The 21172-nt window shown below is 43.9% G+C and overlaps 1 protein-coding gene across 1 annotated transcript in view; it reads left to right on the forward strand.

Moving 5' to 3' along the window:
• LOC115461997 (chemokine-like protein TAFA-1) overlaps positions 1–13569 on the forward strand; it is a 37437-nt gene extending 23868 nt beyond the window's left edge. The window contains exons 3-5 of the mRNA XM_030192046.1: positions 5644–5830; positions 9126–9250; positions 12193–13569. Coding sequence (XP_030047906.1) covers positions 5644–5830; positions 9126–9250; positions 12193–12210 — 330 coding nt within the window. The 3' untranslated portion in view covers positions 12211–13569. The remainder of the gene's footprint in view (positions 1–5643; positions 5831–9125; positions 9251–12192) is intronic.
• The last annotated feature ends 7603 nt before the right edge of the window (positions 13570–21172 follow it).

Here is a 21172-nt window from a genome sequence, read left to right on the forward strand (position 1 = left end):
GGCAGGCAATGCGGCAGAGGAAAGAGCAGCGCTGGAGGAAGATCTCTTCCACTGGCAGGGCTTCAGGATCTGCACCAGCCAAGGTATTTGCAGTTCCGGCAGGTGGGCGGGGGCGACGATCCTGGGAGGGTAGCGGCAGTGGCCCTACCCTGGGCCCAGCGCCGGCAGCCCTGCCCCGGGCCTGGCTCAGTCTCTTGGCGGCCCTGCTGGACATCTCTGTTCACATGGTCAGCAGGAAGACGCTGGAATGGGGAGCTAGGACTAACTTGAGAGCCAAGTGTTAAAGTACCTGCACACATTTCCAGAATACTAAATACTGTTCAATATGTTACATTATTTTGATTTTTTTTTTGGTACATAATTACCTGGATTGCAATCAGTGTGTATAATACCATCAGTAACAGAAGTACTGTGGGAAGCAGCTGGTAGACAGTGATGGGATTCTTCTCTGCTGTGTTCCATAGAGCCCCTACTGTCCCCCATTTGTTTTTTTGTAAGAGTGGTTCTCATACAGAGGGAGCAGTGTTCCCTTTTAAGCTGCGCTAACCATCCAGTATCTGAGTTAAATTCAGAGTAGCTAGATACCAGAAGCTTAGCCAGGTTGAGGGCTCGGGGGGACCGGACAGCGGACTGCCAACAGCGCCGGCGCATATTTTAAACGCAACAAATCATGTGAAAAATAGACGCCATTGGAAATCCATTTGGGGAAGCGACCGCTCCCTTGGCGACCCACCTAGCTAAACCTCTACTATAAACTATAGGTGAATAAGTAGGGAAAGCATGCAGAGTCTGGCTCATGGAATTCTTTCCAGCTTCCATGCAAATGTTTATGTATGTGTGTTTATGTGTGCATGTATCTGTAAGAAGTACTCACATGTTAAGGTGACGGAAATGTTTTGCTCATATCAACTCAGTCCTTTGCTTACGAAGAAACATTTTTGCTCACACCAACTCAGTCCTTAGAGGGAACATTGGTCCTCTCTTGGGAACAATGGGCCCAATATTCAGACCAGCTAACTCCTGCAGTTGGTGCTGAGCTCGGATATTCAATGCTGGACCATTTCTGGTGACTGGCATTGAATATCAGGTTATTTTTGGCCGGTTCAAAATTTACTGGCCAAGTCGATATTCAGCATTGGCTGTTAAGTTTGAACAGGCCAAAGATAGGCCTGGTATTCACATAGCCAAATATGGCTACCAAACTTGTGCTGAAAATTGGTGGATAAACGGTTATATTGCACAATATAACTGGTTATCCGCTAACCACAAATTTTCAGCAGGTCATGGCCGGCCATGTCCCGCCGAAAATTCACGGATAGCCAGTTATGGTGCATTTAACCGGCCAGGTGCCGAAACTGGCCGGTTAAATGCTTTTGAATATCAGGGGGAATGTCTCCAAGTGGGTTGATTTTGCATATATCGTGACAGTAATGAACCTCACTCCTAAGCCAGGATGTGTGGAGTACGATCTGAGTCTACAAATTTGCTGCTAATGCGTTCCATGGTACTTGCATCATGAGTATAGACAATTTATCCAGGTGTGCTTGGACACTGCTTTTAATCAGGCCTCTGTGGTACACGATACAATGGGAAATCTTTCTGCCACATTTTCTTGGTCTCTGGCTGCATTTCTTGAGACTTATGGAATCTTCTCTCTCTCCACACGACGCACAGAGTAGTCATTTGGTATTGATATTGTTCTATCATTAATGTTGTTCTGGTGTTTTTCTGTTTTACCACTGTGTCCAGTTTTCTTGCATTGACATTGATTGGAATGGGATTGACCAAAGTGGTCGCAACCTCACCACCCTCCACAGCTCTGAGGGTCGCAATCCCCAGTGCTCTTTTGCTTCAGAGATGTTGTAATGTTCTCAAAGTTTCCAGTGGATGAAGTGTTCTACTTTCTTGTACCGTTTCCAGCTCATCCTCTCTTGTGTGGTAAGGCAGTGTGTAAGAAAAAGGGCATGTGTAGAGCTGTCCTACTTTCCAGCTGTCACGGTTTAGGAATGCAATGTGGAAAACTGAATATATCTCACTGAAAACTCAGATGCAAAGGCTGAGTAATTGGATTGAAAAAAAAAAAAAAAAGAACCACAGAGACCTTCTGGAATTAAGCATCTGCATATCACATAAGTCAAATCAGAGCAGGGAGAGGAGCTGCTTTATTCCTCATTCTTGCACTTTCTTAGTATTTCAAAGAGCAAACAATTTAAAGATCTTTCTCGCGGCTGCTTCCTACGAGAAGCCATTTTTGGCAGGTGGTGTCGGTGCCTCCTACGTGGGCCTGGAAGTACACAGCTACTCTGTCTTTTTCAAAAGGAACGAGTTTTTCATTTTTTTTTCTTTTTTGCAGGGGAGGGGTGTGAAGAACTTCCTGCTGATCATGGGGGAGTGATGCGGGGCGAGGGAGCTTTAAGAAGGAAGGGGGAGAAGGAGGGAACTGGAAGAATATCAGATAGAACAGAGAGGGAGAGAGAAGGAGGTAGAAAGTATTTTTGGCGAGGCAGCAACCTGAGAGAAAGGGAGGGACCGAGAGAGTTAAAAATATAATGGAAAAGACAGAAAGGATGAGGGACTGAGAGCATGAGAATAGAGACAGACAGGTGCTGGTATCCACCAATTTGCCTTTGCCCTTGATAGTCCAGTGACACTACAGAGGCTCCTGCGCGCTCTCTTCAGCTACCCTGGATGCAGTGACATTCTGTGAGTGCAGATGTTGGGTGGGGGTGGTAACAGCTTGCCTTCACAGCTTTGCACCATGAGATTATCACTCCAGAGCAGAGCTGTGTTTACAGATGGGGGTAGTCAGTAAGTGGGCTGCAGGGAGGGGGTGCTAGGTGCGATGCCATGATGTGAATCACATTAGCAGGTTTTACATACAGCCTAGCTACCTTACCCCATCCAAATAGTGCACACTTTGGGGCCAATGATCAAAACTCTGTCCCTATTCTTGAATAGTGCCATAAAAATAGCGCCGGAACAGCGCCCTAATGCTCAAAGATAATGAGATGCAGATATAGGCGCGCTTATAGCTTTGAGCATTAGGGAGTTTGGTGGGAGGATTGCGCTTGGCGCATGCGCAGAAGAGTTCAGCTGTAAGCTCAGCTCCTGTGCGCATGCGCCTGGTAAAATCCGAAAATGAAGAACACATTGGCATCTGTTTTCTGCAGCCTAAATGTAAGCGTTTAAAAAAAATTTTCTGCTTATATTTAGATGCAAGAAAGAAACCAATGTGTGCTTTTTTTTTTTTTTTTTAAAGCATGGCTGCTTTAAATTTAGACTCAGGACAAGATTGTCAATGTATGCTTCACGTTTGGGTCTGCTGTTTCTCACAACCAGTGCTCAAGGGCTTGCATGAGCTTCCTTCTGCTTCCAAAAGCAAATGAAACCGGTAGATTTTGCAGAAAAAAATCATAAGAGAAGCATGGGAAATCCTCTCTTCCAACACCTGCTTGGACCTGAGGTTATTTTTTACAGCTGTAAGGCACCTTTGTTTTGGGTTGCTCTTTTCTGATCATTGGGGAGGAATACAGAATGTGAATGTGACTTGATATACCACATTTCTATTGTTTTTACAACTACATTCAAAGTGGTTTACATAGTATATACAGGTATTTATTTGTACCTGAGGCAATGAAGGGTTAAGTGACTTGCCCAGAGTCACAAGGAGCTGCAGTGGGAATTAAACCCAGTTCCCCATAATCAAAGTCCACTGCACTAACCACTGGGCTACTGCTCCACTCTCATTTAATGAGCTTACCTATATTTGCATGCCATCTGCGCTAAGGCTTGGTGCTCTCGTTTGCTGCACTAGCCCCTGTGATCATTCTGCACTGGTAAATGCGGGCACTAGTATGGCGCTAACAGCCATTAGCACCCGCGTTTACTTTTGATCATCATCAGCACCTTTCTGTCTAGACCTTGTGTATTATCCCCTCAGTGATGTTTTTGGATGCTGCATGTGTGTGTGTGTATGTCTTTGTAACTCTAAGCTCACATCTGTGTCACTTCATTACATATGATTTTTTTTTCATTCAGGGGCTGGCGCAGATGGAAGTGTGCAAGTTAGCACGATGCCTGCACACAGCTATTTGGGTGTATGATGGAGAAAAGAGTTTTGCTAATTCATCAGGATTTAATTAGCATTTTTCTTTTTTTTCTGCAATTCCCTTGGACCCTCCACTCCTGACACCAAAGATGGCCCACCTCTACCCCCAAGATGCCTCTCCCCCCCCACCCCACCGACACCACCCAAAAAAATTCCTGGTGGTCTACCAACCTCCTTACCTCCCAATTCCCCCTCCCCAACACCCTCCAAAAATTCCCTGGTAGTGTAGTGGACCCTGACCCCCCCCCCCCCCATGACTCCCTCCCAATGATGCACAGTCACTCCTGCTTTTGTGTCACCATCTTCCAAAATGGCATTGCCTGACCCCAACATGGTGCATCCTGGGATGCACCACATGGGGCCAGTCTGCTAAATAAGGACATTTTTGCTTTATTTGTTAGACTCCACCCAGATTACCAAATAAGAGAAAAGTTCCCTTACTTTGCAGACTGACCCCACGCAATATGTCCCAGGATGCACCACGCAGGGTCAGGCACCACCATTTTGGAACATGGCAACACAGAGGCAAGGTCAAACAGGCATCATTCCTACCTGTAATTAAAGGTATAAGGGGACTTAGGGCACAGGGGGGTCACAGGGTCAGGGACTCAGGGTCCACTAGGTATGGAATTATTTTGGAAGTATTGGGGGGTAATCTCTGCTATCAGAAGGGGTGGGGAATCCACTAGACCAGTGGGGGATTTTTTTAATGGTTTCTGGGGGGAGTGGGGGCATCTCTGGAGGATGGGGACTCGAGCTATTGATGGGTCCTCTCTGGGGTCAGGGGTGAGGAATCAGGAGATTAGAGGGGATCCACTAGATTCTTTTTGTGTGTGGGGGTGGGGTGGGGGGAGTGGTGGTGGTGAAGGCAGCAGGCTTTTTTTAAACGTTTCACTTCCTGTCATTGTGTGAGCCAGTCACCATCATGTGCTGACAGGAAGGAAGACATTTTGCTCTTCAACGCAGCAAACAGCTGCATACTACTGTGACAGTGTGAGCTGTTATTTCTGACAGCGCATACTTAAATGCGGCAGTAATTTGCTAATTGCATTGAGCAAAAATAGTGCTTTCTTGTGTTAGACGTTGTGCACTAAGCCATCAGCACATGGTTCCAATGGAAGTTTTCTGCATCAGCCCCTCAGTTCCTGAAAAATGACAATGGATGAGGTAGAACAGAATATGTTCTGTGCTAGCAGTATTGGTTTCTTCCAGTGATGAATGTCCACTAAACTCTTCAGATTATTGCTGTTTGTGTCTCTTCTGTGTGACTCTTAGCTCTAATCTGTCTCAGTTTACATGTCACTGTAGCGTGGCAGCAGAATGGGAAACAGTCTGTGTTCTTCAGCAAATAATTATCAGCAGCCAATTATCCTACATCATTAGCACAATGTATTATGAAAAGAATGACACATCTATAGTTTTTAATCCTTCATTCTGCAGTTTCTGAGTGTATAACAATTAGCCTTCCACCCAGGGAACTGAGAAAATGTATGCATCCTGATGCAAAGACCTAGATCAAAAGTCTCAGCTAGCAGGAGTTTCATCACTCCATTTCCCATGCTTCATCTTGTTCCACTGCAGGTGGCGGGACCTGCGAGGTTATCGCGGCTCATCGTTGCTGCAATCGGAACCGGATCGAGGAGCGATCACAGACAGTAAAGTGCTCATGCCTGCCAGGGAAGGTGGCTGGAACCACAAAGGCCAAACCGTCATGTGTGGATGGTACATTATCCATGAAGGTCCTTCAGTGAATGCATGGATGTTCAGTTGAATAAATAGTGGACGAGATGACTGGTTAGTTCATTGATTAGTGAGCTGGATGAATGGTTTGTTGGTGGTTGTTGAATTAGGTTGGGTTGTGGATTGGTTTGGTTTGTTGTTAGTCAAATAGTTGGACTGGATTTGATTACGCAAGGGCCAGTGCGAGGGTATTAGGCACTTGAAGCAAACTCTCAGCCTCACACCCTCTTAGCTATCTTTCAGGCGCCTGCGTGTTCCCCTCCTCTTGAGTTCTGGATACATTCAACTCAACAGTTGTGATCCCCTCAGAACAATCCTATAAAAATACATAATTGGATATCATGCTTTTAAATATTTTACTTTGGTTTAACTTTTTTATCGATACTTGTGTAAAGGCAATGTATGCAACAATATCTCTCTATATAAAAGGCAACCCCAATGTTCTAATGAAGCCTCCACGGAAGTTGAGGCGCCCGAGATATCCGGTGTGCCCCTGAGTGTCTGCACCACCCTCGCGTCAAAACGTGATGACGTTGAGGGCAGAGCAATGACACTCGAGGGCCGAAACAGAAACAGCACAGGCACGGAGGCGCAGCAAAAAAAAAAACCCTCCCCACACAGAGCGAACCACGAACAACGTCCGACGGTCACACGGAGGCAGGCAAGCAGCTAGGAGGGACGGAGGGAGAGGGCCCCTACCATTATAGAACCTTGCTAGCGCCCATTTCATTGAGCTGAGAAACGGGCCTTTTTTCCTAGTGTTTTTATAAAATAAGCTCTCACAAATTCTGATACACAAATTTATGCCTTCTCCAAAAGTAGAGAGGTGTGGTAGCCATGTTAGTCCACTCTTAAAGGTTATCAATAGAAATCAAACAAAATAAAACATAGAAAAGAAAATAAGATGATACCTTTTTTTATTGGACATAACTTAATACATTTCTTGATTAGCTTTCGAAGGTTGCCCTTCGTCCATGTTTTATTTTGTTTGCCTTCTCCAAAGAAAGTGCAAATGTGTGCAACAACTACGCGTTTGCACATGTTTTATAAAATACATGTGTGCATCACAATTCTGTCACAGCTGTATCCAAAATATCCATCCAGGAATGCCTATGGGCAGATTATTTATAGACCCTACGATTCTGCTGCCTTAAGCACCCCCAGAGACCTCTAATGGCATTACCAGAGTAATGGAGTTTGACTTTTACATGACTCCTGGTAAAAGCTGGTCCCGGCCCTGAACTCCCTACACATTATTAAGATTTACTTAAAGTAACCCGCCCAATGTTCATTGGTAAAACCTTGCAGTATGCCTGGGTTTTTACACATGCATACCCCATGCACTTTTCTAAGAGCCATTTTCCATATGTAAAACATACCTTACAGAAAAAACAGTTGGGGAAAGCATGCAGAGAATGGCTGATTAAAATCTTTTCAACCCTTCTTCCTGTGCATGTGTTTTGTCTGCGTGTGTATGTACTGGGGCAACTTCAAGGGGGGGGGGGAGTTTTTCAGAGTAGAGGCAATTGGTGGGGTGATGGGACAGTTGCAAGGGGTAGTTTTAAGGGATGGGGCATATGATAGGTTGCTAGATCAGTTGCAGGAGGTAGTTAGCAGGGTGATGGGACTGTTGCAGAGGATAGATTTGGGGGTTATAGCAGGATACTGGTGGTGAGGCAATTATGGTGGGGAATGTTTTGGGATTGTGGCAGTTTGTGAGGTGGTAGGGCACTTTAGAGGTATAGTTTTTAGGGTTGGGGGTAGTGGGACACTTGTGATGGACAGTTTATGGGGGTGGGGCAGTTTACAGGGTGGTGGGACAAATGCAAGAGATAGTTTCAGGTGTTGGAGGAGTTGGGGTAGTATATGAGGGTCAGCAGAGTTTGCAGGGTAGGGCAGTTGCAAGGAGTTAGTTTTAAGGTTGTGTGGGTAGTTGGGGGGGGGGGGGGGTGAGCCAGTTGTGGGGGTAGTTTGGGAGGCTGGGAGAGTACAGAATGGAGATAGGTATTTTGAAAGAAGGAAATCCCTAATTGCAATGTTCCACTATATATAAGTTCTGTGCTACAGAATTTGGAACTTCTCCACACAAAAAATTCATTGGGCCATTTTTTTAGGAGGCTTATTTCTCTGGAACCTCTGTCTTATTTGGCCTATTTTTTAATTACTGAAAAAGGTGTGAACAAAATCCAAATAAATAAATCAGAACCAGTTAACCAGGTGAAAGAGCCTCTTGCCTGGCTAACTTGCAGTGAGCGGGTCCCAAGGGAACATCCAGCAGTACTTTCCCAGATAGATGGGATATTCAATGGCACTAACAGCTAAAGCCGAAACTGGCTATTGTGTGGGCGGTCCAGGGGCTGGGTGGAGCCATCACTTTTGCCCGGATATTCAACACCAGGTCTGTAGGCAATGTCTGGGTACCAGCATTAAACATCTGGATATGTTCAGATGGCCAGCACTTTACTGGATAAGTGCCGATATTCAGCCTTTATCTGGTTAAGTTAACCGCCAAATAGGACCACAAACAACAGTCCTATCTTTGGCCAGTTTAACTCAACTGGTTAAGGGCTGAATATTGACATTTATTCCAAACAGACTGGTTTGGTGTGTCTCAAGGGCTGGGTTGAGATTGCTTGCAGGGATTACTTGAATAGTCAAAAAGTACATTGGTTTGGTTGGCAGTTAGATAGTTGATTAACTTGGGTGATTCAGTAGCTGGATATTGGTCTGCTCAAATTGTTAGTGGAATGGTTCTGAGCATTGACTGAATGGTTGGGTTGGTTAAATAGTATATTGTTTTGGATGAGTATTTGAATGGTTGTTAGTTTGGATGATTGTCTTAGTTGGCAGGCTGCATGGTTATCTGGGAAAATAGTTCCAGAATAGATTGATTGGATAATGTACTGATACGGAGAATGGGTTGTGTAATTTGTTGGTTGAATATTAGTGATTGGTGGTTAATGGATTTTTTTAGTTATTTAATTGAATGATGGAATGCTTGAAAATTGAACAGGTTGAATGGACTGATTGAATAGTCTGACCAATAAATTTGCTTTGCTGTTTAGCTGCCTGGCCAGTTTCATTAATATTTCATATTAGAAACAGGAAACTGTTTAGTGTATCTTAACTCCATAGCCCTTGCTCTCAATATAAATGGAATGGAATGCAGAAACAGCCCTGTAGATTAACAGGTAGATATTATTGTAGTTATAACCCCGTCTAATTAAAAACAAAACACAGTTGTGTGTAACTCGTCTTCCTGTTTTGTGTTTTCCAGCTTCTATAGTAACTGGGAAGTGGTGGTGTGAAATGGAGCCGTGTCTGGATGGAGAGGAGTGTAAGACATTACCGGATAACTCTGGCTGGATGTGTGCACAGGGGAACAGAGTGAAAACAACAAAGGTAAAGAAGGGCACAATCGGTCCTGCTTGTTTGAAGATGTCTGTCTTTCTTTTTGCTTTTTTTTGTTTAAATTTTATTTATAAGAATTTGAAAATACAATTCGGAGGACAGGCGCGCACGGCACCCCCCCCCAGCAGCGTGCACCCAGGGGGTTCTTTCGCGGGGGGGGGGGGGGGGGTGTCGCGCTGCATCCGGGGGGGGGGGCGCATCGGCGATCCGCCCCGGGTGTCGGCCCCCCTAGGAACGCCACTGCTATCAGGAGCTGTATGCATGAGCTGTAGCATGAAAACTCTCTCCCAGCAAATTAGCAAAGGCTGCCCAAAAAGCCCTCACTTCTACCACATGTGCAGTTATATACCTTCCACCCCACCCACCCACATTGCTTCCAGGGACTCTGAGATCTTGTAAACTCTTTAAACCCATTTTCTACAATATTTGCAGATATTAACACACGAGCACATTTTCATTTGCTGCTGAGTTTCAGTGCAGCAGCCAGTGCTTATTAGTTTAGTTGGATGTACAGATATTTCAGGCACACAGATACCAGGTCATCAGCAAATGCAGAAGTTTTGTATCTTCTCAGGCAGATCGGACTACTCATAGCCCTCTGCTCTTGGATTACTGTTTATCTGCTCTTTTTCCTTAAAGTTCTCTGTCTCTCCCATTTCTCATCTTCTTCTTAGATTCCTCTTTTGGGCTCATTTTCAAAAGAGAAAAATGCCCCAAAAGTTGCACAAGTCTGCATTTGGATGTTTTTTTCTCACAAACACGTCCAAACTGGTATTTTCAAAACCAATTTTTAGACGTTTTTCTACTAAGTCCGTCAGAAGTGCGTTCAAATCAGAAGGGGCATGTTAAGGGTGGGATTCGGGTGTTACTAACACTTGGACATTTTTCAGTCATAGTGGAACTGAACAAAAACTGTCCAAGACTAACACTAAGACGTTTTGAGCTAGACCTGTTTTTATAACAAATAAGGTACAAAAAGGTGCCCTAAATGACCACTGGAGGGAATCAGGGGTGACTTCCCCATACTCCCCCAGTGGTCACTAACTCCCTTCCACCCCCAAAAATGTGATTAAAAACATTACTTGCCAGCCTCTATGCCAACCTTAGATGTTATACTCAGGACCATTAGAACAGCATGCAGGTCCCTGGAATAGTCCAGTGGTGGGTGCAGTGCACTGCAGACAGGTGGACCCAGGCTCATACCTCTCCCTACCTGTTACACTTGTGGAGGAAACTGTGAGCCCTTCAAAACTCACCAGAAATCCACTGTACCCACATATAGGTGCCCCCTTCACCTGTATGGGCTATGGTAGTGGTGTAAAGTTGGGGATGGTGGGTTTTGGGTGGCTCAGCAGACAAGATAAGGGAAAATAGTGAAATGTGTACCTGGGTGCATTTTATGATGTCCACTGCAGTGCCCCCTAGGGTGCCCAATTGCTTTCCTGGGATGTCTGGGGGACCAGTCTACTAAAAATGCTGGCTCCTCCTACATCCCAATGGCTTGATTTTGGGCATTTTGCACTTAGAAGTTTTTTGTTTGAAAATGGACCAAAAAAAAATCATCCAAATCATGAAATCTTGTTCAAAACAATATTTGCAAAAACAAGATAGACGTTTTTCTTTTTTGAAAATGACCTTCTTTACTATTCAGAATTTGGACGTTTTTTGCAAAACGTCCAAAGTCAGACTTAGACGTCATATCGAAAATGCCCCTCCACCTTACTGACCATGTTCCCAGGTTGCTCCCCCTCTCCTCTGATCTCTTTGGAGTTACTTCCAATTTTGAGGGACACAGTATTGTGGACAGAGTAATGGCAGTCAAGCATGTCAGGGACACAGTAAGCTATTTCCCGTGGTAGATGCTTCCTTTGTAATCAATCATAAGAAAGGGAGGAGAAGCAGCCAGAAAGAATGAGAGAGAGTGCTGTGTCATCACACTGCTGGCCTGCCATCATTGCTGCTGATCTGATTGCCAGGGAAGAGGAGGCTTGATCTATTACTACTACTACTACTTATCATTTCTATAGTGCTACTAGACGTTTGCAGCACTGTACACGTGAACATGAAGAGACAGTCCCTGCTCGACAGAGCTTACAATCTAATTAGGATAGACAAACAGGACAAATAAAAGATAAGGGAATTACTAAGGTGGGGATGATAAAATAAGGGTACTGAACAAGTGAGTAAGGGTTAGGAGTTAAATGCATCATCAAAATAGTGGGCTTTTAGCCTAGATTTGAAGACGGCCAGAGATGGAGCTTGATGTACCGGCTCAGGAAGTCTATTCCAGGCATATGGTGCAGCAAGATAAAAGGACGGAGTCTGGAGTTAGCGGTGGAGAAGGGCGCCAACCCAACCCAGTTAAGAATGTCTACCTTCTATACTCGCCCACCTAACTCTTTTCTTTTCCCTACTTATCTTGATACATCACTAACTGTATCTGATATCCTGGAATGACAATGTCATTACAAGACTCTGTAAGCCACATTGAGCCTGCAAATAGGTGGGAAAATGTGGGATACAAATGCAATAAATAAATAAGAGAGATTTACCCAGTGAACGGAGTTCCCGGGGAGGAGTGTAGAGAGAGATGAGAGTGGAGAGGTACTAAGGAGCTGCAGAGTGAATGCACTTATAAGTCAATAAGAGGAGTTTGAACTGTGTGCAGAAACGGATTGGGAGCCTGGTAATATTTGGTATGTTTGTTTTTTTACCAAAGGGATGTGCCAGATGGCCACCCTAGCTGTCCTTAAGAAATACTTGGTCCTTTTCTGATCTCATTTTTATTGATACCATTGAACACCCATCCACCTCTTGCAAAATCCAGTCATTTTAAATACTATAAGCATTAATCACATTCATAATAAAACAGAAAAATCAAAAACAGAACTCTGTTATCAATGTTTATGTTTCCCTATTTCTCTCCTCTGTAGATTCACCCCCGATACTGAGGGCAACACAGGACACATCCATCTGCCCTCCTGAACTCTCAACTGAAAATGTCACCCTTTGAACATGGATGAGACAATATCATCTCCCATTTCTAGAGCTCAGCTTGCCCTGACCCCATTTCACCAGGAGGCTGCGGGAAGGCGTGCTCACACTAGATGCCTTATTGTTTTGAGAGCAGTGGCAATATTACGACGCAAAATTTTGAAGCCATGCAGTATTGTCTTTCACTGTCAACAATCTCTACAAAAATCCAGGGGGCCCTGCCTTGTGATTTGTCAGAGAACTAGAGATTCATTTTGCAGCAGCAAGACTCTAGCTGTTTGCTTTGGAAGGGCTAAGTAGCCATCTTGACAATGGCTGCTGTAATGTCGGTGTGGTTGAAAGCTCTTTAGCAGGATTGACTCTTACATGTACATACTTATGGTGGGAGTAGGAGACATAAGGAGGTAATCTGCTATATTCCAGAGGAGGCCACATCCTACCTGGATTCATTACAGTGGTGGACAAGGGCATGGAGAAGCAGCCCAGTGATTATAGCAGCAGACCAGGGAAGGCAGGGTTCCAATGTTGCTTTGCCCACTGCTGCTCTTTGAGCAAGTCCTCCACTCTCCTTTACCTCAGGTGCAACCTAGATTGTAAGTCCACTTGGACAGGAAAATAACACATGTACCTGATTCTAACTTGGACTGAGCCTCCATTTGAGAAAAAGCAAGTAATTAAATCTAAAATCCAAATGCATAATTCAATATTACCTGGAAACTAGTATTTATTAACAAAAATAAGTTCTTCTTTTGGAACCAAATGGCAGAATGGTGGGATCTGGAATGCTTGAGCCATCAACCTACTGTCACACGTGGAGTTACTACTATAGAGCAAGTAAGCTGGTTATTATGGCAACTACAAGATGGATGAACTAGGATTGGCTCAAATCATTACCTGACTTGTGTACTCAGTTTTCTCCTGCCTGAATCAGGAATGTCTTCAGCCTCTAGCTATGGGCCTAGCTTTGACTTTCATCCAAATAATTCTTAGCAGGACCTGTCTTTATCAGATGTATTCTATGGCCGAAACTGTCAAGGCTCAAAGTCAAATAGTTATACAGGTGACATCTCTTATGTCAAAACATGGCTCAGAGAACTTCTGTCAGTATATATGGTTCATAAGGTATTTCATTTTAGTAATGTAGGGGCTTTGTTATGCCAGAGTCCTTCATGTATTGACAAGGGGTACATGAAAGAGTCCCACACTGGCTCTGGGCCATCAGGGAGAAGCAGACTCACACCTGGTTTAACACTGCTGCAAATTCCATAGGCGCTCAGGTGATATGCAGTCAGTTATTAAAAGTACTACATAATGACAGCTTAGAAATGGCATTAAGGAGGCCATGTCAATTCCCTGTCTATAGTTTGTTGAATTCAAATGGTGGCAATGTCTGAAAAGGTTGGCACTAGCTAGACATTGTTATTCAACTCGAGGCTTAGGGGGGTCTTTTACAAAGATGCACTAGAATTTTTAACGCAAACTAAATGCTAAGATGCCCATTATATTCCTTTGGGTGTCTTAGCGTTTAGCATGCGCTAAAAATGCTAGCATGCCTTTGTAAAATGGGCCCTTAGTGACTTGACCAGTAATTCTCAATCCAGGCCTCAGGACACACTCAGTCAGATTTTCAGGATATCCATATTGAATAAGCATGAAAGAAATATGCACACACTATCCCATCGTAGATACATTTTCTCATGCATCGTCATTGTGAGTGTCCTGAAAACCTGGCTGGCTACGAAGGAGAGTGTGTTACTGTTCCTGAAGTGACCCCACAATTTGAATACCTTTTTTTGGATGGCAAGTTGTAAGGCTACAAGTCTTAGCTCCACTGCTGGGAAAATGTGGAGTATGTGCAGATTCTGGTATTGAGATTCTATCTAATCCTGTACAAAATTCATTCTTCACTCTCCCATAGAAGACTATGCTGAATGATTTCATTTAATTTGTGTCATTTATATCCCGGCGATCACCACATTCTTAAGTGAGCAAGAATACACATTAACAATAAATATGACATAACAAGTCATATATGTGTATAAAATATTCTTGTCTATTGACCAATATTGGACAGAAGAGTGGCCTAATTATTAGAGTTGTGAGCTGAGAACCAGACTGCCCAGGTTCAAATCACACAGTAGCTCCTTGTAGCCTTGGACAAGACACTTAACCTCTGAATGCCTTGGGTTGGAGCTGACAACCCACCTCGATCATGGCCTGCCATGACACTATCACACCTGAGGCAACCCCTGCAAGTCATATGCAGCTAGGTGTTTGTGTGTAAGGGGGAAAAATACCATACCATTGGTCACTAAGACCTAGGATTCTAAATCAATGGTTCTCAAACCTGTCCTGGAGGATCGCCAGCCAATCGGGTTCTCAGGATATCTCCAATGAATATGCATGAGGAAGATTTGCATAAAATGGAGGTGTCAGGCACACAAATCTGTCTCATACATATTCATAATGCAAGATATTCAACAACCATTTATAATGCAAAATTTCACTCTTTATTAACTGTCTTTTATAAATCTAACTATGTTCTTCCCTTCAAATTACTAATAATTATCATTTCTAAAGAGCTACTAGACGTACGCAGCGCTGTATACTGTTGTAAAAAAATTGACAAACTCATACCCCAAACATCCACTCTCATTCATACATATCACAATTATAGAAAAATAGTAACATAACAGGACTTTTCTCTAAGTATACATCATTACTTTTCTGTTCCACAATATTATGAACACTTTAACTGTACAGATCTTACAATCTCTATATTATAATCCTTCAATTCTCATTCCCAACCCAGGCTGTCACAGGTATTGGCTATGAGAATTGAAGGATTATAATATAGAGATTGTAAGATCTGTACTGTTAAAGTGTTCATAATATTGTGGAACAGAAAAGTAATGATGTATACTTAGAGAAAAGTCCTGTTATGTTACTATTTTTCTACAATTATATGTATGAATGAGAGTGGATGTTTGTGGTATGAGTTTGTCAATTTTTTACAACAATGTGAAGGGAAGAACATAGTTAGATGTATAAAAGACAGTTAATAAAGAGTGGATTTTTGCATTATAAACGGTTGTTGAATATCTTGCATGTTATACTAGGAACAACCATTTGAGTGTGAACCTCATTTAGAATTGTGGTTATACATAGAGATATCCTGGAAACCTGACTGGTTGGTGGTCCCCCAAGACAGGTTTGAGAACCACTATTCTAAATGATGCTATAATTACAATGGTAAATTTACCAGGCTACTCAAACTAGCGGGGGAGGGGCGTGGGGGACTATGTGCAGAAATATCACTTTGGCTTGAACTCTCAGCTTGACAACCCAAAATATTTCTATCTAGAGACACCATTACTGGGGGGAAAAAAAGGGTGCTGCTGGACCAGAAGGGGGGAGTATGGGTAATACTGGACCATAAGGGCATCCACAACAGTTTGTCCAAGGCCCCAGAGGTGGTTAAAGCAGCCCTGGTCATCATAATAAAACTAATTGCAAAGAAAAGGTAATAAAATATAGTCAATAAACTACTTTAATAATTCATTAACTAACAAATCAGTTAAAATGATTAGATCCAAGAAAGATCTCAAGTGGGCAATCGAATTTGAAAGCTTCCAATCAAATAATTATTTAGCCCCTAGAAAAACTGTAAAAAGAAAAAAACTTGTACTGAAACTGAGCAACAGGGTTCAAATTTTGGCAAAAGAATATCTCCATTGAGGGACCCTATTTAAAATTGATTCATCAAAAATATACAGCAAATTGTAAAAATCTTCACATCCTTGTACATTTTTTTCCACAATTTGCTACATAAGAAGTAGAATTCAAAATGCATTAAAATAGTTTATTCATTGATCTATGCAACATACTCTATACTTTCAATGTGAAAAAACAGTTATAAAACTGTTCAACAAATGGGGAAAGTATGCAGACCATAACTCCTGGAATTCTTTCCAACTCCTCCGTATATGCATGCCCTGTCTGCGTCTCTGACTTAGAAGGGGGTGGCTTATTCAGTGGTGTAGAAGTAGTAGGGAATGGTGGAGGGCTGGAGAAGGTAGGGGGTGAGGGTAGAAGGGGTGGATCAGGGGTGTAGGCAGACCCGCCATTTTGGGTGGGCCCAGAGTTAACCTGGGTGTGCCCTTCCCACACCCACCCCTGTACATACATTCAATACACTGTTTTTTTTTGTAATGACCCAACATCTGCCCGTTTCTCTCTGAACCCCCTCCCCCAGTCCTACCTCACAGAGCCGATGCCTGTCGCAATTCTTATAGACAATCTGCGCCAGCCCTGCAGGCTTCGCTCTACCAAATTCCTGCCAAAGAAACAAGAAGTGACATAATTGAGGGCAGGATATGATAGAAGCCTGCAGGGCCGGTGCAGGATCCTATAGGAATTAACACCGGCAGTAGCTCTCAGGTAGACCAGGAGTGGTGGGGGGAGGGGGTTCCAGAGAGAGAGAGACGGGTAGATGCCAGGTCACGAGTGGAGAAGAGAGAGAGAGATAAGTAGTGAGGTGCTGCCACTGAAGAGTTTTGGGGGTCTCATGGGCTACTGACTGGGTGGGCCACCCAGGTCCACTCTTAGCTACGCCACTGGGGTGGATAAGTAGTGTGGGGGACAGGTAGTTGGGCACAGTCTGAGGCTGGTGGTGAAATTGAAAGGGATAGTTTTGGGGGAGTTGGAGAGAACAGAACAAAGCAGTTTGAAAATGGGAATTCTCTAACTGCTATGTTTCACTACGTATAAAAGTTTCTATGCTGCAGAATCTGGAACTGTTTCTCCCACAGATATGCAATGAATCATTTCTTTATTGGTGATGATGACAGGGGGCAATTTCTCTGGAACCCACAGTCTGCTCCGGTTCATTTTCACACTTAAAGTTGTTTTCAACGGTTTTTCCTCATGCCACATTTCAGCCCATTCAGAATGCTTTTGCAAAACCTTTAGAAGGTAACATCCCTGGTGCAACAATAGGCCATGGTGGACTTGTTCATGGGCCAGCTACAACAGGAGATAAATCACAGAAACTAAGAAACAGGTTAGAGGACTAAAGAAGATAAAAAGGATCCCACCTTGACTGGATACAGGTGGGCTCTAACTTACAGGTGGGCTCTAACTTACTATGAACCCTCTTAAGGTAGTTTTTGAAAAAATAATTCAGGTTTGCTATAATAAAGGCTATGAAGACCTCTACAACCAAGATTTTTTTTAATGTCTTTTTAGCATTTCTATAATTGTTCTTTCATGTTTAAGGGGGAGATCAGGGAGAGGGAGTGGCAGGAATCACATGTCAAGATGAGTAAATTTAAAACAGAGAAATGTTTTCTTCATTCAACGTCTAATTAAACTCTGGAACTCGTTGCCAGAGAATGTGGTAAAGGTGGTTAGCTTAGCAGAGTTTAAAAAAAGGTTTGGATGGCTTCCTAAAGGAAAAGTCTATAGACCATTATTAAATTGGACATGGGGGAAAATCCACTATTTCTGGGATAAGCAGTATAAAATGTTTTGTACTCTTTTGGGATTTTGCCAGGTATTTGTGACCTGGATTGGCCACTGTTGGAAACAGGATGCTTGGCTTGATGGACCTTTGGTCTGTCCCAGTATGGCAATACTTATGTACTTATGCAGTACACTCAGACGTCTATGTAGGAGGCATTCTGCTTTAGTGGTTTTCTTTGCTGTGCTGCTTTTCAACTATTTTATAGGGAAATTGGCCAAACAGCAGCTTTATCCTAGTGAAAGACTTGTGGTGGTCCAGGGGCCAATATACACTAATTTGGTGGCATCCTAACAGTGTATAGATGCTGCAATTGGAAAGAAGAAATGGTGTAACCCCTGCTGGACCTGAATACTACCAAAAAGCGGACATATTCAGGTACCAAAGAAGCCCAGAAAGAGTACAGAGTCATTTCCAGATGCATCAGAGGTGTGTAGAAGGTACACTTCAGCATGTATTAGGAGAGTGCGAGTGGTATCAAGCAGTTTGATGTTTACTCTGTTGTTGACTTGGGCTCCTTTTTGTTGGCTGCCTTGTCATCAGTGGAGCTGATAAGAAATGTCAGGAGGCCCAACAGAAGTGTCCACTGAACTAGAGAGCTGCGTGGGAACAGGAATAGTGGGAATCCCATGGTTACCACAGGAAGTCCTCCCCCCCCCCCCAGGTCTGTGGGGATGGACACAGTTCTTGTGAGGTTCCTGTGGGTATACACCAGGTCAACGTACCTTTAATCCTTCCAGGTCCCAGGACTCCTTGTGTCACCACCGCCTCCTCTGATCAGCACAGCTGCACAGGCCAGCCCCATCAGGTCACCTGATCTACAGGCGCATGCGTGTAGCAGTTGGCAATTGGCGGCAACCTCCCAGTCCCGCCTTCTGGCCCAGCACCATCTTTTTTCCTCTTCCACGTGCACAAGAGAGAAGCTAGAGCTGCACAGCATGCACTGATCAGCGAGGAGGAGATGCCCAGTAGACAGCTGCATGAGAAAATGTTCTCCAAGTCCTCCTGACTCCAAAGTCACAGAGAGTTTGTAGGTAGGTAGAAGGTACTGAAGTTTGTAGTACAGAATGCAGAGAAGGCAGGGGGGGGGGGGGCATAGCTGTGTTCTGTGCTACAGCAAGCCTTTGCAATGAAGACTGTTTTAGAGGTGGGGGGTGGGGATCGAGGATCCAGGGCAGAACAAAAGCTGCTCCACTATCAACAACCCCCCTTCTTCAACCAGCTGCTGTTGTAAATACTGTAATTAAGTACAATAGTGTAATGTATGGTTCCTCTGCTCTGTTTCACTAGAATTAGACTAACTGTGTGCAGGTCAGAATTACTATAAATTAAATTAAAGACATTGCACTGCTTTAACAGGTTTATTCAATAACTGAAAATAATTTGCCAGATTGGATTTTTCAGGTCTTTTAATTGAGTGAAAGCAGCCCAAAAGTGACTAAATCTGTTAAAGAAGTAGATATTTCTTTTGAATGGGGATGGGCGAGGATGGAGGAGATTCCAGCGGGGCTGGGCAGGAATGAAGGAGATTCCAGTGGGGATGAGTGATGCAACTTTCTACACTGAACACATTTGGAATGCAGTAGCCAAGAGGAATAAAAGGCTATATAAATTCTATTGCCCAGACTTCTAACGTTTCTAAAGGGACAGCAACCAAGCTGGAAAAGCATACTAGAAGATCGGGCCGCTTGGAACAGCAGCTAGGCAATTTGGGGTACCATGTTAAGGATATCTTAGCCCGCCACAGACTACTCAATTTTCCCAACAATTGTTGAAAATACACCCAAGAGACATATTGAATCTAACAAATTCTAGAGATGCCTACAGTTTCTTCAATACATTAATTAGCTGCCTCCAGGGCTACATGAGGAGGGTGGAATGGTCAGGAAGTGGACACTGGTTTTGGCTGGTAGCTTGGACATCTCTGCCTTCCAAGCAAGACCTCAATATGATATACCCACCAGAGCCACTTTGATATGAGTCTTTGTGCTCTGAAATTGACAACAAATTGCTTTTCAGAAAATTATTTAACAACAAAGATATTTCTTGTTATGGGTAGATAGTTCCTGTTCCTGGACATTGACAGGACCACTCACTTAAAAAAGAAAATATTCCTCCAGTTTAAAACAATGGATGAAAATTGCAGCTAGAACTCTTTTTTTGCAGGTTGCTCTGCTTTTGGCCACAGGGGTAGCAGGTTCACTTTATTTTTAATCCATTTAGTTGGAGATTTTCCTTCAAGATTAAGATATAGTTGAAGAAATGTCTCCTTTTCTTTAACCTACAAGAGTGTGGGAGGTTTGGGCAGCTTTGTTACTGGCTAAATCCAGAGGTCAATATTCCATCCTCATTCTTCTTGATCTTTCCGCTGCTTTTGACACTGTCGATCACAGCATACTTCTCGATACCCTGTCCTCACTTGGATTCCAGGGCTCTGTCCTTTCCTGGTTCTCTTCCTACCTCTCCCTCCGCACCTTTAGTGTTCACTCTGGTGGATCCTCTTCTACTTCTATCCCTCTGCCTGTCGGCGTACCTCAGGGTTCTGTTCTTGGTCCCCTCCTCTTTTCTATCTACACTTCTTCCCTTGGTTCATTAATCTCATCCCATGGCTTTTCCTACCACCTCTATGCTGATGACTCCCAAATCTACCTTTCTACCCCTGATATCTCACCTTGCATCCAAACCAAAGTTTCAGCGTGCTTGTCTGACATTGCTGCCTGGATGTCTCAACGCCACCTGAAATTAAATATGACCAAAACCGAGCTTCTCATTTTCCCCCCCAAACCCACCTCCCCGCTCCCCCCGTTTTCTATTTCTGTTGATGGCTCTCTCATTCTCCCTGTCTCCTCAGCTCGAAACCTTGGGGTCATCTTTGACTCTTCTCTCTCCTTCTCTGCTCATATCCAGCAGACCGCCAAGACCTGTCGTTTCTTTCTTTACAACATCCGTAAAATCCGCCCCTTTCTTTCCGAGCACTCTACCAAAACCCTCATCCACACCCTTGTCACCTCTCGTTTAGATTACTGCAATCTGCTTCTTGCTGGCCTCCCACTTAGTCACCTCTCCCCTCTCCAGTCAGTTCAAAACTCTGCTGCCCGTCTCATCTTCCGCCAGGGTCGCTTTACTCATACTACCCCTCTCCTCAAGACCCTTCACTGGCTCCCTATCCGTTTTCGCATCCTGTTCAAACTTCTTCTACTAACCTATAAATGTACTCACTCTGCTGCTCCCCAGTATCTCTCCACACTCGTCCTTCCCTACACCCCTTCCCGTGCACTCCGCTCCATGGATAAATCCTTCTTATCTGTTCCCTTCTCCACTACTGCCAACTCCAGACTTCGCGCCTTCTGTCTCGCTGCACCCTACGCCTGGAATAAACTTCCTGAGCCCCTACGTCT

The sequence above is a fragment of the Microcaecilia unicolor genome, chromosome 2 (assembly GCF_901765095.1).
Source record: "Microcaecilia unicolor chromosome 2, aMicUni1.1, whole genome shotgun sequence".
In the NCBI taxonomy this organism is placed as follows: domain Eukaryota; kingdom Metazoa; phylum Chordata; class Amphibia; order Gymnophiona; family Siphonopidae; genus Microcaecilia; species Microcaecilia unicolor.